This window comes from Alexandromys fortis, unplaced genomic scaffold (genome assembly GCF_014885135.2).
Source record: "Alexandromys fortis isolate MF-2015 unplaced genomic scaffold, M_Fortis_MF-2015_v1.1 scaffold_82, whole genome shotgun sequence".
Classification (NCBI taxonomy): domain Eukaryota; kingdom Metazoa; phylum Chordata; class Mammalia; order Rodentia; family Cricetidae; genus Alexandromys; species Alexandromys fortis.
The window spans coordinates 4,191,904-4,218,537 of record NW_026067963.1 but is presented as its reverse complement, the minus strand read 5'-3'; the positions used below and the strand labels follow the sequence as shown (position 1 = coordinate 4,218,537).

The window sequence follows — 26,634 nt, the reverse complement described above, 5'->3', positions numbered from 1 at the left end:
GTTACAGATAGTTGTGAGCTGGGGGTGCTGGAATTGTCTGGAAAAGTAGCCAGTGCTCTAAACCACTGAACCATCTCTCCAGCTTCTACTTTTTTTTGGTTATTTTTGTTTGTTTGAGATAGTGTTTCTCTGTGTAGCTTTGGAGCCTGTCCTGGAACTCACTGTGTATTGATCAGGGTGGCCTTGAACTCACAGAGATCTGCTTGCCTCTGTCTCCTCAGTAGCTCTCATTTACCTGGAGTTACTGATTAGGCTAGACTGGCTGGCCACCTGCCTCCAACTCCCTACTGCTGGGGTTACAAATAGGAATCATCATGTTTGGCTGTTTTTCTTTTTTACATTAGTTCCTCTGGTGATTCTCCTGCTGGCTTTGCAGCAGGCAGGGGAAAACAATCAGGGTGAGATAAGAAAGAAACTTGGCTCTCGGCCTGATTTTATTGTAATCAGCACTGGGCCAGAACTTCTAGAGTCTGGCCCAGATCATTTTACTTTAGCCGTATTTAAACATAACACAAGTTTGGAAAAAGTTTTAACAATTAACTTAGTCCCAAGTGCGCAACAATTTAAGACATGTTTACATTGAGGTTCCTTACAAAGTACAACTGGCTTCTTTCACAAATATGGCTACTGTTGACTCAGAGATAGTGCCCAAAATTTAGAGTCTAAGGAGTTTGACTGAGGTGAACATAACACCTGTGAGTGTCAGGTTTGACCTGACTGTAAGATGACTCAGATGTCACTTAGGCTGTTGTAAAGCACAAGTGACCTCACTCATAAGAATGGATTGATGGTCTAGAAGCAATGGTCAGGGTTTTTAAGGGGAAGGGATAAATAAAAACAAAAATCCTGGAAGATGTGGGCAGAGCTTGTCCCATAAGACAGCAAAGGATCACCAGGTTGTAAAACGACATCATCTTTAGCATTCCAGGAAGAGCAGCTGTGCACCTTATGCCGTTGGAGAAGTAAGCTGTGTGTTTAGCTTTCCTGGCTTCTCCAGTGCTTATCTGAGTGAAGGAGCAGAGCAAACTCCATCTTGAGAAAGAATTCCATTTTAGACAAGGCCTCTGTAGGGGATGAACTCAGTTCCAGCAAAGTCAAAAACAATTCCAAGAAAGGAACTGCCAGGGCCCAGGTCAGGACAACTCCCTGCAGGTGAGCCAGCCAGTAGAAACTGTGGTCAACAATATCTGCAGCTGCCAAATGTCTTCATGGTTTTTGATAACTGTTTGGAAATTTTTCTTCATTAAAGATATGACATTGCCCATAAAATAAATTCAATCAGGTAAACCACAGCCAGATGTCTAAACTAGTTTAGGGTGAAACAGAAAACTCCATCTTACTACATCATCTCACCCACAAAAATACAACTCAGAGATTTCATGGATTTATTAACTGAAATTAGTCCTAAAGTAATCTTTTTTACATTGATGGAACAAACTGGTTCATATACTAAGTAAGTAGGCTAAAAACAAGCTACAATCTGCACACTTTATTAAGCTTAGTCATTTCTAAAGATAATGCATTATTGTCTTAAGATTCTAGGAGTTCCTGTAGATGTAGTTGGAATCAAATAAGGAATAAAGCAAGTTCTCAACTCTAGAGGTGCATACTCATTGTCTTTCTGCCCTTTTAAGCTCTGTAAATCATTCCTGAGCAGCAAGAGAATGAAAATGAAATTCTGATCATTTTATGGAAGTTTCCCTGTATCTCCAATTTTTATGTCATATTCTCCAGGTTCCCTGGAGAAGGGAGTAGGAGTCTAAAGATTTTAAAAGGTGTATGTGAATAGATGAGTGCTCTTTGTCTTGGTCTGTGTTTTGACTGTTATTATGTTGCTGTTTTGTGTTCATGTCTCTGAAAAGTTTAAGTGGTACTGGTACCTGTTTGTCTTTCATTATTGTCCGTTTTTGTCTACTGACTTGACTTTCTTTGCTGTCCTGGAGGAGATGAGACAGACAACCTCTGCCTCTAGCCTCCTGTACATTTTTATTGGATCATTTCCAGGATTTAGCATCCCAAAAGTAAATCTTCTCTAAGGAGAGGCATGGCAAGGACCACCTCCTTTTGTTGTTCTCTGGCTCACAGCCAGCCAGCAGCTCCTGCAGAGGGCAGGGGGTGTCCATGCTCAGGTGGGCAGTGATGCTACAGGGAGACACTTTCACGCGAATGGGGCGGCAGGGAATTGATTACTTGTAGTTGAAAGCCTGCACGGATGCTAAACAGAGAATCTGAGATTGTGGCCGGAGAAGTTAACAATTGTTTTTTTTTCAGGAATCCTGGCAGTCAAGGACACTCTGTGCCCACCAGCACTGCTCCCCCTCTTTTCTTTTCTAAGCCAAGTTCTTCTTCACTGTGATAACACTCAAGGTCTCTTCTGCTGGCCAGCAATTTCTCATCTTAACCCTTCTCTGTCCTGATACTGCTTGAAAAAAATGTTGAATTATACCAACCTGTGTACTTTGGAAAGCATTGATTTTAAAGTAAAAGTTATAGATACATTGTGTTTGGGAAAATTATGCTTTTGTTTTCATAGGAAAAGAAAAATATATGTTTTAATCATTTAGATCCAACGGGGTAGAAATACTTATTATCTTTAAAGGAAATTGGGTACAAATTATTATTGATTAACATAGAAAACTGTTGCTAGTTTCAAAAGTTTCACATTGGTACAGGTTTTTATGTCAATACAAATTTAAGTTATTCTGTTTGTGATACATACATATATATTATATATTTTGGCTCTTGTTTGAAATGTACCTATGCAATGTTTTGGACTGCTGGAAGAAATCATTTTCTGTTGGCTCGCTGTATATTGCCTTTATCATATTTAGGTATGTTCCTTGTATCTCTGCTCTCTCAAAGACCTTTATCATGAAGGGATATTGTATTTTGTCAAAAGCTTTTTTAGCATCTAATGAGATGGTCATGTATGTAGTTTTTTTTTTCAGTTTGTTTATATGATGGATTACGTTGACAGATTTTTGTATGTTGAACCATCCCTGCATCTCTGGAATGAAGCCAACTTGATCATGGTGGAACATGATTCTGATGTGTTCTTGGATTCGATTTACCAGTATTTTATTTAGTATCTTGCATCAATGTTCATGAGTGAGATTGGTCTGTAATTCTTTTTCTTAGTAATATCTTTGTGTGTTTTGGGTATCAGGGTAATTGTAGCCTCATAAAAAGTTTGGCAATGTTCCTTCTGTTTCTATTGTGTGGAACAATTTAAGGAGTATTGGTATTAGCTCTTCTTTGAAAATCTTGTAGAATTCTGAGCTGAAACCATCTGGTCCTAGGTTTTTAGTAGTTGGGAGACTTTTGATGACTGCTTCTATTTCTTCTCACTGCTGGTGAGGTAGACACAGATGAGGATCATTGACTGGCCAACCTAGCCAACTCAGCAAATCCCAAGTCCCGGAGAGAGATACTGCCTACTGATGTAGGAGGGTCTTTTATCTATCTGTTGCTTTCATTGGTTAATTAATAAAGAATTAATAAAGGTCTGATAGGTCAGAACATAGGTAGGCAGGAAAGACAGAACAGAATTGTGGGAGGAAGAAAGCAGAGACAGGAAGACGCCATGGAGCCAGCTGCCAGGTCAGACACACTGAAACTTTCCCAGTAAGCCACGACCCCACACAGATTACTAGATATGGGTTAAATAAATATGTAAGAGTTAGCCAATAAGAGGCTAGATATAATGGGCCAGGCAGTGTTTCAATGAATACAGTTTCCATGTAATTATTTCAGGGCATAAGCTAGCCAGGTGACCAGGAGCCGGGTGGCAGGAACGCAGCCCACTGCTCCTTCTACAGCCTACGGTTGACCTCTGGCTTCCACAAGCATGTGTAGGCACCTACACACATGTGTACCCCTCTCCCAACACAAAGAACAAGATTTTACTGGTCATATTTTATTTCAAGTGCTTACAGTTTTCAAACTGAAGTATATGAAAAATGAATACAATGTATGGGACTATTCATGCCATGTTAAATGTTAAAACAGTATTTAAAAATACTAAAATTTAACTACATTTCAAATAAATATATGTACATGTTATGTTAACCATTAAAAGGTTTCATTATTATTTAAAAACACTGATATGAATGTCTCTTAAATATATAAGTATAAACCTATTGACTTTTAAAAAGACTAATTACTTTTCAGACTTTTAGCAAAGCAGTAAAAAACAACTAATCTTGTACAAATGTCTTTAGGTACCAAAACCTATCAGAACTCATACAGCACAAATATTGGCCAACTACTTCTGCCCATGTTAGGTCAGAGGAACTGCTGCTTGAGTCATTCAGACAGCGGAGATCAGCTTTACAGACCTTAGCTTTTTCTCGCAGGCATCCTTGGGGCAAGAAGAAAGTCTACAGGAATGACAGAACAGACTCATTCTGTTTAACTAGGGCCTCCTCTGATGCCCTTGCCTTTCGATGTAAAAATGGACTAACACAAATGTATAGGGAGAGGTTTTGAAGAAAAAATTGGATATCCCAAGGGAGGGTCAGCGGCTTGAACGGTGAGGTTCCTCAAAAGGAGTGGGTGGGCTTGGATACTGTAACGCTCTTCATCATCGTTGGTGGCATAAAGCAGTTCCCATGAGAGATTGGCCCACTGACCTCGAACAGCCTCAGCATTCAGCTTCCCGATGTGGACCGGGAGCTCCTGAAGCACCAGGACTCTCGCAGTGTAAACGCCCTGGAAGTGCAGGGAGGGAAGGTTAACAAACATAAAGCAAAGCTGCCCACCACAGAACAGTAGGAATTGGCCTTTTAACATACACAGGGGTTGCTTAGCTTTTGAATTAAGAATCACCCATTTTCTTAGCTCTCTAAATAAACATGAGAATAAAAATGTCACTTTATTACTACGACAACAAAACTGCAGTTACTTAGTCTTTTATGAGTCTGACCCATCCATCATGTCACGTGGCACGACACAACTGTAAATGTTAGTGGATAGAGCTGCTATTTTCTCATTGATATGACTAGATACAGGATAAAAAACAATTTAAGAAAGGAAGAGTTGGGGCTGGAGAGATGGCTCAGTGGTTAAGAGCACTGGCTGCTCTTCCAGAGATCTTGTGTTCAATTCCCAGCAAACACATGGTGGCTCACAACCATCTATAATGAGATCTGATGCCCTCTTCTGTCCTGCAGGCATACATGGACATAGAGAACTCATATGAATAAAATACTCAAACAAATCTTTCTGTCTTTAATCCCAGCACTCAGGGAACAGAAGCAGGTAGATCTCTTGAATTAGATACTAGCCTGGTTTATAGAGTAAGTTCCAGGACAGTCAGTCAGGCTACACAGAGAAACCTTGCTTCAAAAAACCAAAAAAAAAAAAAAGGTTTGTTCTGGCTAAGGTTGAAGGATGTCTTGGCAGCAGGAACATGCCCAGAAGTTTGTTTCCACAGTGATTCTGTTGCCCATTAAGCTGACAATCAAGATTAATCATCACAGTGGACAATTGTTCAGCCAGGCTCCATTTCATTAAATTTTAGTGAGAAGTAATTTGATTTCGGCACGCTTTGCTCATCTCAACTGTTAATTTATAATCCGAGGTCCCTTGGGCATCACAGGGCACAGTCACTACCACAGTTAGTCTGAGAACAGTTCTCATGGCCTCAAGAATAAACACTGTGTTCCCAGCTGTCACTTGCCTCGCTCCTCCTTCTGCTCCGCTAAGCAACCACAATGACTCGACCTGTTCAGTTTACGGCCCTTGAAACTTGAGCTGTCCTTTGTTTGTTTCCATGGCTACGAACATGCCATAAAATGCCCATCATCTGTTCTTGCATAGCTGGATGGCATCCACCTCTTAAGCCATTAAGAACAACACTACAAACATGGGTGTACAAGTTTTTGTGTCAGCCTACGCTTTTGTTCCTCTACAGCATCAACTGCAGGATCATACAATCGGTCCATGAGCAACTACTTGAGAAATTACCTGACTATCTCTCAAAGTGACTGTATATTCCCAACATCAGTGTATAACGGTTCTAATCTCTTCACATCCTTGTCAAGACTTATTATTTGACCTTTAATTTTAGCCATAATTGTACAGTAAAATGTTTTTCTCTAGGGTACTGCTCGAGATCAAGCCCAGAGACTTACACATGCTAGGCAAGCAATTTTACCACTAAGTCACATACCCTAGTCCTAATTTTATTATAGTTTTGAATTGGTTCCCAACATGAATGATATAGTACACTTGTGTGTGTGTGTGTGTGTGTCACTGTGTATCTTCAGAGAAGGGTATGTACAGCTCTTGTCCATCTTCGATCAGGCATACTTACATATTATAGTAACAAACCTTTTATGAGATATGTGGTTATTTTTCCCATTCTGGGTTGTGTTTTCACTTTCTGACAATATCTTTTGAAATATAAAGTCTATTTTTTAAATACTGTTTTGCTTTGAAGCAGGGCCTCATATAGCCCAGGTTAGACTCAAACTCTATATTCTGTGTAGCAGAGGATGATCATGCTCTCTCTCTCTGCTCTCTCTGTCTCTCTGTCTGTCTGTCTGTCTGTCTGTCTGTCTGTCTCAGGTTGCTTTGCAGCTCAGGTTGGTCTCATACTTGTGGCAATCCTCCCCCCTCAGGTTTCTAGATCCTGGGTTTCAGAAGCCACGAGACCAGCAAATACAGGACTTGTGCTCTTTTTCTGCTTGTTTTGTTTTTCCTTTTCTAATTCTGGAGGTTAAACTTAGGGTCTTGTTACATGAGGTGAACATTCTACTGATGAGCCATTTCCACACTTCTGGTTACCCTATCTATTTATTTTCTTTCTTTTTGATACAGGCCTCACATAGAATGAATAAGAATCTGTGTTACAGTCATGGATAACCTTGAACTCCTGATTCTCTTGCCTCTATCTCCTAAGTGCTGGAGTTACAGAGAGGAGGAGGGCGAGCCCTGTGTTCTTGGCTGTGCCAGTCTAATGCAGTTCCCATCTCACTGAGAAAGGAGGCAACAGGATGAGCTTCAAATGCTGGCTTCTTGCTATTTTTTAATAATGGTTTTCAATACAGTTTTCTAAACTAATGTTTCCTTATTTGCTATATGCCTTAGGGTTATACACTTTCAAGGTAATTTTTAAAAATCATTTTTGTTGGCAACATATACACCGAATTACTTTTATTCTTGCCATGGTGCTAGACAGACCTAAAACCCAAAATAGGCTCATAACATTCAATTTTCCATATTGTGTTCAATAAAGATACATTAAAATGTAATAAGAACAAGAGTAAGTATTTTTAAAAGTCCTCTATTTGAAGAAGCTCTGAACTATCAACGGTTGAATGTGATTCAAATGAAGCATATATGTCAGCAAAAGAAGTAATTTGCCACCCACAAGTTAACTTCTCTTCTTGGGGTTAGAACTAAAGTGGTAATTCTTACACTTGAACTGGGCATAAAAAAAACCTACAAAGTATTTTATCAACTATACTACAGCAGATCACACACACTAGCTGTCTTATAGATCAGCTGTTGTGCAGTAATTACTCAATATTTTCAATAGCCCCCTATTTGGCTGCCAAAAGGAAATGAACCAGCTATTCTAGATTACACTACTGGATTACACAGTCATAATTATGAATGCCTTGCAACTTTCGTTAACATTATCAACAGCTGGAATGTCATGCCATTTATCAGTTCAAACACTCTACCTTTTCCAAACATTAAGGTTTATACATGGAAATGACTTACCATACTAGACTCATACCCCAGGGAAAACAAGCATGGCTTTTCTCCTAGAATTGCTTCCTTCCACTGCTCTTCAGATACCAAACCGATGTACCAGTCCCTCTCGTATTCTCTGAGGTAGTTGGTCAGTTCTTTAAAGTCTTCTATTGGACCCAAACTTGCTTTATCAACCATTAGTTTCAGTGTATACCTAAAAAATGGAAACCCAAACAATTTCAGAACATTTATAGTAAACTTTACAGAGGCAAGGTATTTGTTGACTATTTTTAAGTCTCTGAAGTGAAAGCATCCCATGTTAAGCCAACACTAGTTGTACATTTAATGGCCAGCACGGAAGAGGTGGGAGCACGGTGACCAGGTCATCATTCCTAGCTCTCCAGAATGAGCTCCGGGCCAGTTTGGGACATGTCTCAACAGCCAGTCTCTCCCAAGATAAAATCATCCATTTCAGATAAAAACTGAGGGACATGGGGCTGGAGACAGAGCTCGGCTGCTGTGTACTTGCCTAGCAACAACAAAACGTGGGTTCAATCCCCAGCACCATGTAAGCTAGGCCTATAACACTAGCACTCTGGAGGTGGAGGCAGGATATGCAGGTTCCATCCTCAACGCTGACAGAAACAAACAATCAAAAATAACAACAAAACCCCAAACAAACAAAATGAGGGGGACATGCAATCAGCTGAAATGAAGGCATCCAGGGAGTGCAAGGAGTCATATTTTAAAAATTCTCTAAACAGATGGGTGGTGGTGGCACACGCCTTTTAATCCCAACACTTGGGAGGCAGAGGCAGGTGGATCTCTGTGAGTTCAAGGCCAACCTGGTCTAGCACAGACAGAGTTAGGGCTATGTGGAGGAGTCCTGTCTAAAAAAAAAAATTCTCTACACAAAATCAGAAATGTAGAAATTAAATTGTTTCTAACTCAATCATACTATAGACCAAGTCTTTTCTTTATTTTTATGAAAGCAATAAAAATTATAAATGCAAGAATCTTCTAGTGAAAAAAAGGAATAACTTGTGTATAATCAAAGTGAGTTACCTGAATGCTTTCCGAACTAGCTGGAACAGATCTGGCTTTTCTGAGAGCCAATCCAAGGCACCAGAGCAGGGTAAGCCACCATTGTAGACTCTTACTATCTGTCCAGGACTAGGTGCCACGTTGTCTATTCCAAACAGACCAATATAGCACGCCATCACTGTATGGACATACAAGGCCTTCAGAGCTTTATCCTTTGCGATGTCTTCCAGCACACTTGACTTTTCTGAGTGAAAACATTCCAATTGCCTTAAAACAAACTGATACCAGTCTTCTGGAAACAAGGGGCTTGCCTCCCTTATTCTGGAGTGTGGTGTACAGTTAGATCTCCATTCTTCAGGTAAACTTAGCAAGTGCGACTGTGAACAACTGAACTCCACGAGAGGGATGTATGCCACGTCTTCTCGCTGGCCCTTGTCGACAGCAGGGAAGCCCAGTAAAACCGTCCTAAAAAGATCATTTTTGGGACCTGTGCTTGAAGAATGATCATCTGCACCCTGGGAGTCTACTGACCCTGGAATAGGCAGAGTTGTACCTGCTAGATCTTTGAGCTGAAGTTTTTCTTTTCTGTTTTTGATTCCTGGTTCATCATCAAAAATATTATCATCAGACCAGTCATGGAAAGTGTCTGAATTTAAACTGTCTGAGTCTTCCAGGGATTTTGGGCATGGTGGAGTGTTCAAGGCAGGCAGGGCCACCGGTAAGGCTCCGCTGGTCTTTTCAGTTTGGTGACTATTCTCCTGAGTGCTGGGCCTTTTAGAACAGTACTGCATAAGCACCCACACGAGCACTTTAACAAGGTCACCTCTGAATTCCTTCAAATTTTCATGAGAATCAATGATGCCAGATAGGACACTCCTGGCATCAGAGTACAGCTTCACAGGCAGAACAGTACACGGGGTCAGGACATTGCCCAAGTGCTCATTAATTTGTGGGCCTTCTTGCTGAAAAGCACTTCTAAACACTTCGTCCACTCTCTGGGCTTCAGCAGTGTGGCAAGATGTTTCCTGTAATTCTAACCCCTAAAGAGGAAAGAGAAGCACTTGGGTTCACAACTGTCTCTCACCCAGGGAGTGCAATGGAACTCTGGTTTCCAGGGGATCTGATGCCCTCTTCTTATCTCCGTAAGCATCAGGCATGCACGTGGGCACACACGCAGGCGAAATATCCATACACATCATAAAATAATAAATTTTGAAAAAGACTAGAAAAGAATGTCGGCTTTTGTTACATTTTAGTATGCAATCAGCACGAGCCAGCCATCAGCATGTGCTTATTATAAATACCTTTAGAAATCATCTGGGATTTTCATCGGCTAAGATCCGCTTCTTCCAAGCTAAGTAATAGTTTGATGTGTACATAACAGGGAAAATTGTACACATGCCCTATAAAAACCACTGGGAAATGTTCAAGTGTTACTGACCTTCACATTAACACAGCAGTAAGGATAGCCACGCTCTAAGACCATTATCCATATTAGACGATCCTCAAAACGGCCCAAGTAATGAGAGCCAGGGAGGAGGAGACCTAAAAGAAATTAGAAAAGGGAGGGGGGAAAGGGAAAAGAAATAACTCTCTGAGCTTGTTTTATTTTTTCTATGAACATTTAAAATTAAATATCTAGACCCCTATTTCAATGACTTTGTCCATCACTAGGTCAAGAATAGAAAGGAGAACCCACTGCCTGTCATGAGGTGTCTAACCCTTAAGGAACACTCAGAAGAGACAACACAGAAAAACTTAGGACATGTTTGTCAGAAAAATGACCAGGTGGAAACTTTGGAATAAAATGCTGCCATACATCAGGCATTAGGGAAAGGATGAAAAGTAGGCCAGCCAGTTCCACAGTGATCGGAAAGATAAACTAGAACAGTGTTTATGGCTTTGAGATTTCTACAGAATTTACATCATTTGTGATGTATGGCTATTTTTAAAGCTGAGGTCCTCTTTCAACACAGTCCTCCGAGACTTATTCATGCTGACTGCAACCAGCTCCAGTTCATTCACAGCCGCTGGAGGCCACTGGATGAACACAGCTGGATCTAAGATTCCTTTCCTTAAACAGTTCCGGTACTTTCATGTCTTTGCTATTAGAAGTAATAGTTGTGGGACCTGGGTTTTGTAAGTCTCCTCATTTAGCTGTGGGACTGATGGGTGAACTCAGCAGGGCTGGCTGCCATCCTCTGAAACGCCTGCTTGCAGGGACTCTGAGTGGCAGCTGGAGAGTGAGGACCTTCCTCTGTTGTTCACGCTCACGGTTTGTGCAAACAGCACACCTGCTTTCCTTGACAGGTCTCGTTCTGGGATGTTTGAGGCAGGGTGACTCACACAAGCAGCTGGCTTCCTTCTATGGACGACCCTATGGCACCCGTCTGACAGAAATTCATCAGAAGCGGGTGGAAATTCTAAGCAGAAAGGTGTTTCTAGGCTTCAGTGGCGAGCCCGTCACCTGAGTTAATTTAAGCAAATGTTTTCCTTTTAAGCTGTCAAATCACCCTAATGAAATTTTCCCTAAGTATTTTTATTTTATAATTTAACCTCCAAATAAGCAGCAGAGATATAATTCCATCTGATATTTAGTCTCTGCCTACATATCAAAGTACTAGCACCTGTTTTATGGTTGGACCAAAAGGAATTTTTGCTTTTTGTTCTTCTTTTTTTTGGTACCTCAACTGTATGAGTAAGAATTTCCTGAGCACAGCCCACCACTCACCCAAACTTCCTGCTGCCATTGCATCCTGCAGACTTGCGGTCAAGCTGGGGATCATCTGGTGGTAGAACACTGTGTCTGTGCACACACAAGCTGTGCTGCCCACTGCTTCTGGCCAGCTCTGAACTGGGCGAGGAAACCCCACCAAGAAAACAGGAAGGGTGAAGAGGGGCAGTAGAGGAGCAGACAGGAGCGCTGCAAGGACTATGATAACCAACACAAGGGGCGCGAACACAGCGTTGAGGACACACAGAGTGGTGGTTGTTCTCCTGTGCTGTTTTTTTTCTGTCCACGATGCCAGAAGCACCGTCACTGCAAACTGCAATTTAGTGAGGAACTGAAGCAAACGGTCCCGCATGATACCAATCTGTGGATAAATAAAAATTATTATTTGGCTTAGCAAATGCCTTATGAATTCAAAAATCACATAAGGAAAAAACATAATAATTATATTACTGCCTCAGTATTTTGAGGGAACAGTCCTAGCAAGCCATTCCTTGTTATAATTTTGTGCAACCTCAAAATTAATAAATAAGAAACTACACTTGTAAGTGTCTACTGCCGTGAAGAGATACCATGACCATGGTAACTCTTATAAAAACAAAACAAAACAAAAAAACATTTCATTGGGGCTGGCTTACAGGTTTAGAGGTTTAGTCCATTATCATCATGGCGAAAAGCGCAGGCAGACAGGGCGCTGGAGAAGTCAAGAGTTCTACATCCAGACTGGCGGGCAGCGGGAAGAGAGTGAGGCACTGGGCCTGACATGAGTATCTGAGACCTCAAAGCCCACCCCTTCCTCCAACAAAGCCACACCTACTCCAACAAGACCACACCTAATAGTGGTCCCTATGGGACCACTTTCCTTCAAAACATCACAATAAGTTTTATCTTTTCTTTTCCTTTCTTTCTTTTTCTTTTCTTTTCTTTTCTTTTCTTTTTTTTTTTTTTTGAGGCAGGATCTTATGTAGCCCAGGCTGGCCTCAAACTTGCTATGCAGTTGAAGATGACCTTGCACTCCTGCCTCTCTTGGCCTCCACCTCCTGAGAGGTTAGGCAGACAGACCCCTGCTGGCACTAGCTGGTTCTGTGTACACTTGGAATCTTTCATGCAAACACATCACTCCACCAAGGAGGCTAGTAGTCAACCCAAGTTTGGTCTTAAAAAAGCTGGGCAGTGGTGGCATACTCCTTTAATCCCAGCACTCGGGAGGAAGAGACAGGCAGACCTCTGGGAGTTCGAGGCCAGCCTGATCTACAAGAGCTAGTTCCAGGACAGGCTCCAAAGCTACAGAGAAACTCTGTCTCTCAAAAAACCAGCCCCTCTCCAAACAAAACCAAAACATAACAACAATAACAAAACTAAGTTATACTATATCACTTAAATCTTATGGGTAAATAATTTCTCACAAGCTATTAAATTATGTGACTAGGATAAACTATAGGAAAACTGACTTACTGAAGCTAATTGAAGAGGGAAAAGACTAGATTGACAACAAAAGATTGAATTAGACTACACTGAATTAACTAAGACTAAACTCGTGTTTTATATTTGAAATATAGGTCTGCTAGTTAGAGATACTTCATTTCTAAAATGTAGTGCAATTATTAAAATTTATGACTCAACATGATGTAATCAGCTAAGTGGTATTTTGAGTTACTGCTATTTTTTCAGTTAATTAATTTTCTTTTTGACAATTTTATATATGTACAAATGCATTCTGATTACATTCCCACAATCCTCTCTTATCTCCTCCCATGCCATCAGCCCCAATTCTTCCCTATAAATCTTTACCCCACAGTCACAACTTTTGGTTTTGTTACCTGAGTTTCATCTGGGACATCTGTGTGACACTGAGTTTGGAACTCTCCACTGGAGCCTGATGGACTTGCCAGTGGGCACACAACTGAAAATAATGACTTCCCCAACTATTCACACAGAACAGCTAAGTTTTGGATGCCTTCAATATTATAAAATACTATCAACTATAAAACATTTAAATATTAATATTTACTGGATATTATAAAACATTAAGAATGATCACTACCAATCTTTTTACCAGCTCTTCCCAAAAACATAAGTGAATGCAATACTTTTAAGTTCATTTTCCATGGTCCTGATATGTAAACCAGACACTATCACAAGGAAAGGTAGCCACACATACATGCATACACATGGTGTAGATATATATTTTGAGAACACAGGTAATTGGTATTAGCCAACTCAGTACCACCCCAACAGATGAAAAAGGTTGGACTGCATGACCATTTAGGAATATAAAGCTGGTTTAGCAATCAAAACCCAACACATCACACTACATAAAGAAACACAGAAGCAACATTTGATAAATCTAGCCCCTTCATGATAAGAACACTTGCTGAGTCATGAAGGGCACTCTCTAAGACAGGGAACATCTATGTAGGATGCTGACTGATAGAAGACTGACATATTAATGAAGGTTGAACAGGTTCCTCATGAAATGCCTGCTTTTTCTCTTCAAGTGAACATTTTCCTGTTTCCCAACATAAAACAAAACAACAACAACAATCACTGCAAGATGTCACTTTACACCATGAATATGGTCATAATAAAAATAGCAGGTAACAAGTGTTGGTGAGAATGTGGAGCAGCTGGGAAAACCTCATATACTGTTAACAGTGTATTTCCAAAATGGTAGAGTCAGGCTGGAAAGCAATGTGCCAGTAGCCTGAAATGTGAAAGGCGGATGACCAGATTTCTATGTATCCATCCATCCATCCATCCACCCACCCACCCACCCACCCACCCACCCACCCACCCTATCTCCATGGGAAATAAAAACACATCTGCACAAAAATATGTATATAAATGCTCACAGTAATATTTGTCAACAGTGAAAACAGAAACTTAAACATCTATCATCTGATGGGTGTATGAAGCAAGCATGGTACATGGACACACTGGAATGTACTTGACCACAAAGAAGTACCTGTACATGCTATAGGAGTGAACCTTGAGAGCATGCTAAAAACTGAAGAAAACAGGTAGGGACCACACATCCTACGACACCATTCAGGTTATTGATCCAGAACCTGGAGGCTGGATCTGGAACAGATACAGATGATAGGAAGGGGGGATGGAGAACACAAGCATAATAACATTAATGGAAACATGTGGAATATTGAAAAGTTAGATTGCAATCATGGCTGCATTTCTCTGAATATATACCACTGAGTAAAAAGCCTTCAAATAGATGAGCTTTACTGTGTGTAAACAAACAAACAAAGAGCCTCTTGATATACTCACCAATAGCAGTCTAGTTCCCGTATCAAGGCTCCTGTTCCACCAGCAGTCTGTGTCGGACACCACGTGCACTGCCGATACGATCACAGTCTCTAGCAAAGCGTTTTCTGTGTTCTGCCACACCTACAGAACATAAACGATCCACTTTCCTCAGGTAGAATTTGCTAATCTAAGCAAACTGTTTCTAAAGACCACCATTACACTCAGGCCCAGGGAGTGGCATGCAAGGCATTCTGGGATTACCGTTCTGAAGGCCCTGCTGAATCCCACGGAGACAGACACAGAGTGTAGCCCGTGTAAGGAGCTGTCCAGTGCGAGGAAGGCCACCATAGCCAAAGGTGATACTAGAGCAAAACAGACAAAATCGAGGCGAGTTTGATTACTGCAGAATCTCCTGCCACACTTTACCTTGGTAAATTGCTTTCAGGAGTACATTCACTCAATGAACAAACTACTAACACAAGCATAACGAAAACGAAACATAAAGAGCATCAGGCATGCTACATACACTTGAGGGTTCTTTTCTGACGACCCTTTGTAAGAGTCAGCAGACTGTAACTCCTACCTAGAGTTAGCAAGATCCATCTGACAACCCCAACCTTCAGGAGCTTCTTTTGTTTCTTGAAGAATAAAGACACAGCTTGTACATCCTTCGGATAGAAAGGGTTTCGGAAAATTCCAAAGACGTAGATGCTTTGAGTTTCTCTCAGTATCCACAGTATTGAAAATAGCGCCATCAAAACATAGCCCACGATGGACTGAGCGCTGCTTTTGGAAATGGGTGAGAAGCTGGTGTAATGATGTAGCAGTCCCGCCTCCAGGAGAGCCACGCCCAGCATAGCCACGCCCAGCAGGCATTCCTTCCTCCCGAATCCAGATCCACAGCAGCCTGGGAAAGCCTCACAACTGCTTCCCACTCTGTGCCTGAAGGCCAAACTCAGGTCACTTAGGTTAAGACTCAGTAAGAACCCAAGTCCAGTCATGAAAAGAACCACACCAACGGTGCTGGGGATGAAGTAGGACACAACGGGCGTTCCAGCAGAGACGAAGAACATTACCAATAGCCTGCAGGAAAAGAAGGCAGAAGATTTACTTGAAAGGAATCTGTTACTAAGAATTGACCTCTGACCAGCAGGATGGCTCAGGGGGTAAGGGTGCTTGCTGCCGCTGTCCTGAGCTCCATCTGTAGAGCCACAGGGTGGGTGGAAGGAGCAAACTGACTCCCGTAAGTGCCATGGTAGCCATGGGCACTCACCTCCCCACACCACAATAAATAAATAATGAGAAAGTGAAAACAGAAGTTACATCAAACTTCAAAACGTAAAGCAACTTACCGTAGGTGAGTCGACATGGGTGAGCCTCCGAGACCAAACTCTAAAACCTGCTCCACTGCCCAAAAGAAAAGCGCGTCAGGGGGCGGCAGAGTCCCAAGTGCCCACAGGAAAGGCAGTAACACAAACAAGATGTGCAAAATCTGATTCATTTGCTCTAGAGCTGCTGTATTTATAATAAACCTGTAAGAAAGAGAAAATACTTAAGTCATACGAAGTACAAATCGATCCACAAAATAGCACATATCACAAAGCAAGTGTCCAGGAAAGGCCCTACTCCCAGACAGCTGCGTCCTAAACCAGCAGTCTCCTCAGCTGAGCACAAGCTTTACAGATGTGTGCATTCAAATATGCAAAGAAAGAAACTAATACAGCCATCTGTAACACTGAGTGCAGAGATTTTAAAAACGGAATACATGAGGCTGGAACACATTCTCCCCCTAAATCTACGTTAGCTGAAATCCTACCAGTGATTCTTCATAACCATAAGTAACTCTGGAGAGCTGAAGCTGTAGGAACATGCACTTAATGGCAGTTCCCTTCTTCTCTTCGCTCTGCCACTGTCCCTCTCAGACTCTGAAGTCACTATAGATAACAGCAGTGAGCAGCTTAGGTGATGACAGGTCACTGGGAGTTTGACTAGCATTAATAATACTCTTCTGTTTTAGACCAGTAATGTTATGGATTTAAGACATATTTGTATAATACAGTCTCCTCAGAGCAAGGGCAGGCCCCTCTTAAAATGAAGAAATTGATACTCAGGAAAATATTTGGAGTTAAACATAACAAAACAGATTTAAATTGTTTAATAAAAATTCAAAACATGGGAAACCATTCTCAACCTACTGCTAATTTTTCAGAATAAACATGATCAAACACTATGTCAAGGGGCTAATCAGGTGACAGGACTCATGGAGTAAGAGAGACTTTCAGGAGAAAAACTAAGACCCAGACGTACAGCAGGATTGCACTCGAACACCTGAGCTGTTGAGAATCACAGACAAAGGCCAGACTTCCGCTTACAGGGTTTCCAAGTCTGTAAATTACCGAATGCAGCAAGCACACGGTAACTATCACTATAGCCATGATCTACACATGTTCACTCAAGGGCATGCCTGGCCTAGCCAGTCACACACCGCTTCACACTCTGGGTTCTTCTTTCAAACTGTTGTAAGTAGGAAGCAAACAAGCACAAGGTTAATATGCTAAATTAGAGGACCCTCTTTCCGGTGCTGGAATTGGAAAGAAAATATACTCCATTCTGAGAAGAAACGCCCCAATTAACAAAAAGAATCAAGCTACACATGACAGCCTACAGGTGGCAAAGGACACCTGGTTAGTCTGTTTTCAAGACAACCTTCCTCTCCAAAATACACCCGAGAGCAGAACTGCATGAGAATAACCGTGCTCAGGAAATGTTTTACAAAATCAAGTTCTATTTTGGAATATTTTTCTTCTTAAAAAGCAACGTGTTAGCAACAATATTTATCAGATATTATATACAATTATGATATTATATAAGTGAATGTAAACATATAATTAACCAAATACTGATCATTCTGCTCCACACATGACCTCCTAAAGATGGTTACTATAGCTAATTACTTTATATGGGAAAGTATTTAATGTTTCTGATAATGTGACAGAAATTTCCTAGGATTAAAAAAAGTTTTGAGATTATAACTATAAAAATAGAGGACTACTGAGACCCCAAGAACAATAGCAATGGGTTCTTTGATCCTACTGCATGTACTGGAAGGAGGTGGGTGGTCCTTGGACTTCCCACAGGGCAGGGAACCCTGACTGCTCTTCGGGCTGATGAGGGAGGAGGACTTGATTGAGGGAGGCGGAGAGAAATGGGAGGCGGTGGCGGGGAGGAGGCAGAAATCTTTAATAAATAAATAAATTAATTAAAAAATATTTTAAGTTCTTTACACCTGAAGATCCACTTGCCAAGAAATAAACCATGCCCACACAGAGGCTAAGAGGCTATCAATGTGTACCATTTCCTCAGATAAATCTCGTCTCTGAGGTAAGCATTGCAGATTTAACACTTGCTTTCCATAATATAAAATTCATGGAGAGCCATTTACCCTTATCACAACATAGAAGGGAGGAGAGAAAAGGTTATTAGGGGCTGCATCTCTTCAGCCTTCTCTGCTATCTTTAGATAAAACTGGAAACAGTTTTGCTATGTTTTGGTTCTTCAGTAAGATTTAGCTACTTCTTTATAATATGAATATTTTATAGCGATCATTCCAAAAGGGATAACCCAAGTATCGCAATGGTTTGGTCTTAACTTTTGATTCGCTGACTCATCAGTCAACACTAAGAAAAGTTCTCTTGCCAGTACATGCAGAAACAAAGCAAGTTATTAAGTATGCTCTACGTTCTTACCTGTGTGCAAGGTCCACCGAAACAAAGAAGAAAATGTAAAGTGGTCGCATGAGAGGAGTGATTTCGTAAGTATCCTGGGTCTGAAATGTTGCAGTCTCTGTGGCCGTGTTTACGATCAGCGAATATTCTCCTATGCAAAGTGTTATCCACCCAAAGACAAAAAGCGCAGCGGTCGCCCCAGGGCTGCCATACAGCAAGGTTATTCTGTTTGGGAGCAGATACCATGTTCCAAGACCACATACCAACCCAGCAAGGATAGAATGAAAAACTGTATTGGCGACGTATTTTTTTCCAGGAATCAGAAACTTCACGGTCTCAGCGCCAGCACAGCTTGTAAATTCGTGTTCGTCCTCCTCTGCTAGGATGTCCCTGGTTATCACCCTTTTGACCACCACAGATCTGTTCTTGGCATACAAACTTGTGAGCTGGATGACAGATGCCGTGATTACCATGAGTCCTCCTGAGAGAGCCGCTGCCGAGTAGTCTCTCAGGATGTCCAGCTGGTACAAAAGTGTTCCTGTTCCACCTAAGGCCCATGGCATCAGGAAGAGCACAATCTGATTAACATATATGTAAGGAGGGGCGCAATAGCCTAATTTGAGTCGAGGGCCTCCAAGAACAGTCTGTGGAAAGCGCTTCAGCAGGAAGTCCTGTTTGTAATCATTTAGTAGAGGAACATCTGGACTCATACTTCCCATTCACGATTGGTCTGAAAGTCACATCTTTTTCATAATCAGAAGTATCTATGAAGAAAAAACAAATGACCATTTAACAACACGATCCTGAAGACCTGGAGGAAACAGCCCATATTTCTACCTGACTTCCCTAGTTCCTTTACAGGCAGGGTTTCTAACCTTGATTCCTTCTCAACCTTACAACATAATTGATACTAAGTTTGTTCTCTTCCCAAAATAATCATGCTAACTTGCTTTCCTAAGAAACCGTATTCATGGGCTGTGTGGTGGTGCACGCCTTTAATCCCAGAACTCAGGAGGCAGAGGCAGGTGAATCTTTCTGAGTTTGAGACCAGCCTGGTCTACAGAGTGAGTTCTAGGACAGAAATTTACTTTCTATCATAACCACACAGAGAAGCCCTGCTTTGGTTATTTCTTCTCAAAGACAATAAAAATCTTAAGTACCACGTGCAGTGGATTAAATTCACTTGTCCTCAAGAGCTTATTCTGAAAGTAAAACAAAAATAAAAACCAAACAACAAAGCCAGTTGCCTGATACTAGATCAACTAGAAAAATATTACTTCAGTGGATCATCTGATAGTTAAGAAAACTTACAAGCCTTAAAATAGCCTTTAAACTAATCCAACTAATCTGTGTCAGGCAGTGCCTGTTTGTTGCACAGTTAGGATGCTCTATAAACTATAAATATCTGTGTTCTTACAACTTCAGTCAACTGTCCTTCGTCCTGTGCAGAACCATGCGTAGCCTTTACCAAGTACAGCCTGGTCCATCACAAGATAATAGGGCAGCAGAGTGATACTGTAGTGGTTTGGATGAAAATGGCCCCTGTAGCCCCATAGGGAATGAGTGGCACTATTAGGAGCTGTGGCCTTCCTGGAGGAAGTGTGTCACTGGGGGTGAGCTTTGAGGTTTCAGATGCTCCAGCCAGACCAGTGTCACTCTTCCTGTTGCCTGCAGATGTGGATACAGAACTTTCAGCTCTCTCTCCAGGACCTTGTCTGTGTACATGCCACCACGCTTCCCACCATGACGATAATGGACTAAACCTCTCAACTGTAAGTCAGTCCCAATGAAATTTTTTCCTTTATAAGAACTGCTGTGGTCATTATGTTTCTTCACAGCAACAGAAACCATAACTAAGAAAGAAATCAGGGACTGGGGTATTGCTGTGATAGGCCTGAATATGACTATGTTTTTGCTTGGAGGAATATGGAACACTTGAGGACTTTGGACTAGAGAAGTGATTGGACACTTTAAGCGAGATTTAATGGGACTTATTAGTAGTGGTGCTGAAGGTGATTTGAACTGTGGGGGCATGGTCAAGAGGTGTCAGAGAAGAATGTATGTGCTCTAGAGATTATTCTAGCTATATTTTGGCTGTTTTCTGCCCTTGTGGGAAAAAAAGTCTGCTTGAGGCTAAATTGAAAAGTTATGGAATAACAGCTTTGGCAGAGGAGACATCCAGACAGCCTAGTATTAACTGTGTTGCTTGGTTATCAGTGGCCATGTTTATGCAGATCTATAATGAAAAGGAGCAAGCTGGGCAAGCAAGCAACTTGAGGAGAAAAGGGGCACCAGGAACTGTAAAAAAAAAAAAAAAAATTAAAGAAAATCCTGATTCTGAGTGGAATGAAGGGAGTGGTGACTTCAGATCCCACATAGCTAAGCTTTCAATTTGTGAAGAGGAATTAAAGAAAAGTTTAGGGCTGGACGTGGTGGTGAACACCTTTAATCCCAGCACTTAAAGTCAAAAGCTGGTGGATCTCTGAGTTTGAGACCAGCCTGGTCTAACAGTGCAAGTGCCAGGACAGCCCAGTTTAGGCAATGACGGAAACCATTGAAAAGAGAAAGCTGGTAAAAAAGAATTTGAATGAGGGGGGGTATATATTCCAGTCCCAGCAAGCAGAACTTGGCAAATTCATCCACACGGTTCTGGCTTTAGAGTCAAGAATACCAGAAAGGGATTATAGAATCTCCTTCTACAACTACAAAAGGCCACGGAGGTCAGGCATGTGGCAGGGTGTCCCTGAATGGAGGCCAAGAGAAGCCACTGTGTGAAGCTCTGGATTGCCTTGGAGACCCCAAGATGTTGGAGATGCCAGCTGCTGATGGAGCGGAGCTAGCCCGAGAGAGAGAGAGAAGTGTGCTGTGGCCAACAAAGCTCAACGGGGCTGGAGGTCTAAAGAGCTCTTTGGCATCACACACGGAGATGCAGAGTCTGGAGTTTGCCCAGCTGGCTTTGGTCTTGTTTTAGTCCAGGATTTGTTCATCATGTTCCCTTTCCTCCCTTTTGGGATGACCATGTACATTCTGTGCCATTAGACATATGCCATCTGCTTTTTCATTTTGATTTCACTGGTAATTATAGTTAAAAGACTGCATGAGTCTCAGAAGAGACTCGGAAGTTTGGATTTTCAAACAGTACTGATACTGTGATAGACTATGTTATGGCTACAAGCTTGTGGGGGCCAGGGAGTAGAATGTGATGGTTTGAATGAAAATGGTCCCCAAATGCCCACAGGGAGTGGCACTATTAGGAGGTGTAGCCTTGTTGAAGGAGGTGTGGCCTTGCTGGAAGAAGTGTGTCACTGGGGGTGGGCTTGAGGTTTCAGACAGTCAAGTCAGGTCCAGACAGTGCCTGCTGCTCACCGTACAACTCCCAGCTCCTCCGCAGCACGTCTGCGTGCATGCTGTTATGCCACTCGCCATGATGATGATGGACTAAACCTCTGAGCCACCCCAATTAAATGTTTTCTTTTATAAGAGCTGAGCTCACCACATCTATTCACAGCAACAGAATACTGACTAAGACAGGAACCTTAATACTCTAAGGTTCTTTCTGCACCTTCCCCTCGGTAAAAGCCTATCTGCCTCAGTGACATTAAGTGTGGCATTCTGGAATAGTCTCCTAGCGTCAAAGGGTTAAAGGTCACACTCCTGCAGATGGGGTAAACATGCTAGCATGAGTTATCTATAGCAGATGCCACTAGTCAAGAACATGAACTTCATTGGACGGTCAGGACTTTAAAGTCTGAAGTATCTAAGTTTTCTCTATGGAGTTAAGAAAACTCTCCTCTTGCCCCATGAGAGGAGTCAGGAAACAAGAACAGAAAAGTGAAACCATATAAAGCTGGTTATTTCTGATCCCAACCACATTGATTTTCCCTCCAGTGATGGAGGTGGGTCTTGTAATAATAAAGAAACTGCCTCGGCCCTCATAGGACAGAAAATTAGGTAGGCGGAGTAGACAGGAGAGAATGCTGGGAAAAAGAAGCTGAGTCAGAGAGGAGTCGCCATGATGCTCCCACTCCAGACAGACGCAGGTTAAGATCCTCTCTGGTAAGCCAGCTCATGGGCTACACAGAATATTAGAAATGGGTTAGAACAATATGTAAGAGCTAGCCAATAAGAAACTGGACCTAGCCGGGCCAGGCAGTGTTTGAAAGAATACAGTTTCCGTGTAATTATTTCTGGGTATAAACTAGCCATGCAGGCGGCCGGGTGCCGGGGACGCAGCCCTGCCGCTCCTATTTCAACACTCCAGTAGTTCTGAACCTTTTAAAATACTCAACTGTCAGCAGAGAAACATGGAAAGACCTATGTGAAAACAAACACAGCAGAGTACCTCAGTATGCAGAACTGTGTGTATGTTAATGGCATTGCTTAAGTAAGATGGGTCAAGTTGAAAAACAAGATACCTTCCTGTTCTAAGGGAGGAATGCAGAGTTTGCCATTTTTGAGCCTTCTTGCATTGTATTTTGTTCCAATCAAAATATTAAATTCATAAACTGCTTGCTCCCTGTTTTGAAACATGGAAGGTATCTCTTTTTATGGAATAAGTTATGATTGCTATTGATAATATTTTTGGCTCAGGCAAGACTCTGCCTAAGAAGGTTATCCCAAAATAACAAAGCAACAGGATTGGGTGTAAGGGAGATTACACAGTTAGCTTTCTTGTGGGCAAGAAATGGCAGGAATAAGATGTTACAAAGAAGTACAACTGTAATTCCTTCCTTAAACTATACTATATTTTAATCTCTTCATCAGGGAAGTGAAGACTTCATATTTCCTTCAGGCAAGGAAATATGGCATACAGATGTACACAAAGAAAAAATTATGAAATCTGATAGGCAGAATGTCAGACATAAAAACTGATTTAAATCATAAATATTTTTAAATAATATTGTAAAGATTTTAAAAGTTGATGTCTATTTCCTAACAATTCATGATCACTATGACAAAAAGTATATAATAAGCAGTCCCGTTAACTTCTAATTTTTATTCTAGACCATAGAAGTTTAAAAGATTTAAGAATTTAAAATATCTTTTGAGGTACCACCAATTACATTTATGTGGAGAAATATTCTAAATGCTAACCTGGATTATTTATAAATATAATCAAAACTAACCTCATTCCCTGAAAACAATCTGGCATATGCTTCTGAAGGACGGTAGGTCCCCAGAAGGGCAGTAACGTTCGTGTGGCCCCTACCTCTAGCATGCTCAAATAAAAATAGCTCAAGCCTGCAGAAACAAAAGCTGTGATGAAGATGGCCCCACAGCACTGATGTGGGCCATATGCTCGCTCCATATGCTACTTTGAAAGACAGCCAAAAAAAGCAGACTCCGAGACGTTGCTGTGTTTGGAATCTGAGTCACAAAGTTCCCACAGGGGTAAGGAATGGTACAAACTGGCAATCTGCTGTGAGGGAATTCCTAGTTAACAAAGCTACAGCTCAGCAACCATAGGATACTGACTAAAATTCCTTGGAACAAAGAAAAACACAACAAAAAGTAGTAGTTTGAATATGCGCATGTGCACACACACATACATTTCTCTAAGGCCAGAAGAACAAACGAATACCTAAATGGCATTTTTGGCAATTGTCTGGATTTCATTGAGTTTTTTTTTAATCTGTCACATTATTATTCTATGAATACAATACTCTAACATGCTCCATTTCAAAAAATTTGAAAGAAAATATACAAAAGTTTTACTTTTTCAATGCATTTACTAATTTTCAAAACAAAACTTTATGATCAGTATAGAAATAAAATGACCCATACCAGTGTACTCAAAAACCATGAAACAACTCAATTCTCCATTTCTTAGTAGAGTCATCTGCCACCACTAGAGCGGTTCCCAAAGTACAGAGACGTGGAGAGTCGGCTGGTTTGGAGATAGTTCAGTGTAATTGCCGAGTGCGCCACCTGGAACCCTGAGCTACAGCGGCAGCTGCCAGTCTAGCTCTGTCCATGCTCTGGGGATCCTAGCTGGATGCCACACCATGAACAACTCTAAACTCTTCAAGGGCCCTTTAAACGACAGACATTTAACGGGTAACTATAACGCACACACAGTGCAGGGAATAACTGTACTAAAGACCGAGAACCAAGGAAACTGACAACTAAGACACAATGTTAACTAGTGACAAACTAAGTTTTTGAGTCATGCCAACTTATTGTCAAACAAAAGCAAAGTTTGCTTTGCGGATTCTTGAATGTGGACTTGAAAGGAATGTGCAAAGTAAAACCTGACACTAAGCCAGTGTGAGGGCACTGGCACCTCACTTGAGGAGGAACACTCAAGAGTCCCTCACCATCAGGGAAGGGAAACAATCTACAGAAGGTAAAGGGTTATAATTAGAGATTTGCACTTAAAATACATAATGAATTCTTCCAATCCAGTGATGAAAATACAACTTGACTTTTAAAAGATGAACTAGGAATAAGAACTGACAATTTCTGGGTGATGGGCCAGATGGAGTTGGGAATGAAGCTTCATATAAGGAAATGCAAACCAAACCTACCATGAGATGCTTTGAATTCCCTTGATTGGCTGAAGTGAAAATGAAAGACAAAAGCAAGAATTGGTGAGGTTAATTTAAAACCTCAAATGTATCTGGTGGGGGTGTAAAGTGGTACCAAGCCTTGGAAAAATCTGGCAGTTTCTCAAAAGGCTAAACAATGGAATTATTAACATGTGACCCACCTAGTCCACTACCAGGCATTATATCCAAGAGAAATGAAAAAATGCCTACACAAAAGTGTATGCAAAATGTACACAGTATATTATTACTGGCTAAAAAGGGAAAGAAAACCCAATGTCTATCAGTGGCTAAATGGATCAATAAGAAGTCCATCTGCATAACAGACTCTTATAAGATAACAAACAATAATGAAGTAACACAGCTCCGACATGGGGAACGTGAACACTCCTCTAGGTGAGAGAAACTAGTGCACGCATTCGAAGCACATATTCTAAGGTTCTGTTTATATGAAACACCTAGAATAAATCTGTAGAGACAAAATAGACTGGTGGTTGCATAGAACTAATGTGCACAGGAATATCAGGGTAAGTAGAGAAAAAGCCAAAAATACAAGGATTTTTGTTTTTTGGAGGTAATCAAATAGTTCCAAAATTGACTGTAGTGATGGTTGTGCAATTCTGTCGATATATTTGAAACCAACAGTTGTATACTCCAGGCAATGAGTTGTATCTCAAGGAGGTCTCTATAGAGGAAGATGAAAAAGTTCCCTGCTCAAGATTATCCACAGCAGTTAATAACCAACGGGCATCTATCTATCTCTCTAGGGAGAACAGGCAAAACTTGTAGAGAGGCCCCAAACTTAATTAGTGAAATGGCAGTATCTGAACTGGATGCTGTTGAGAAACGACGGGTGACAGGGTGTCGATGGGAACGGACAGAAGTGTGAATGTTCTCTCGAAACGCAGGAACTTGATGGGGAAAAATAGTGAAAAATGAGTCAGGGGGAAATAAGAGGCCCAGCAGATAATTCAGAGGCCTAATCCAGAACAAACGGGAATGGGACTCATTTAAGTAAATTCTGGTCTCTGGAGAGAGAAAAACCTGAGAAACGAGCTATACTCACCCAGGCGGCCAAAAATGAACAAATTTGGGGCAAGAGGGTTTGAGACGGAGAAAACCAAGAAATAGTGAACTCTACCTAAGGGGCACAGGTTGACTTTGATAAGGGGAACGTGCTCAGCCCTCATCAGGGCCAAAGGGCCACTCTCCACTTCGCAAGGCCTCTCAGAGGAAAAATGCAGCTCCACGGGCTGCAAAATACTCTCAAACAAGTTAAAACCACACCGGGTCGCTACCTCTATCAACACAGTTCACCCTGGACATTAAAAAGAGCAACAATTCCATTTAAAAAGCGGAAGGCGTTTGTTGTGGTACTCAAAGCTGAAAGAACCGGGTAGTACCCAGGCGTGGAAACTAAGGCTGTAACGAAGTCCCAGGTATCTTTAGGACGGACATTACCTGGAGTCGCCCGAGGGGAAAGGCGACGCGAGGGCGTCCCGGGACCACATCTCCCCTGGGGAGGTCGGTTGGGAGCTCCCGCCCGACGATGGATGTGGCGGCACCAGCAGCTGACCCGGGGCCTCCAGGACCGCTCGCGTTTCCATGGCTAACATCAACTGCG

The 26,634-nt window shown here is 41.6% G+C and overlaps 1 protein-coding gene across 1 annotated transcript; it reads right to left on the bottom strand.

The window, feature by feature from the left end:
• Pcnx4 (pecanex 4) lies at positions 1-26,634 on the bottom strand. Its single transcript, XM_050153567.1, has 11 exons — positions 26,472-26,634; positions 18,487-19,229; positions 16,093-16,272; positions 15,324-15,823; positions 15,002-15,102; positions 14,762-14,881; positions 11,480-11,843; positions 10,190-10,293; positions 8,770-9,788; positions 7,732-7,918; positions 1-4,710 (listed from the first exon to the last, which is right to left on the bottom strand). Exons 2-11 carry the CDS (start codon positions 19,182-19,184, stop codon positions 4,459-4,461), a joined length of 3,525 nt encoding a protein of 1,174 aa, XP_050009524.1. The 5' UTR covers positions 19,185-19,229; positions 26,472-26,634; the 3' UTR covers positions 1-4,458.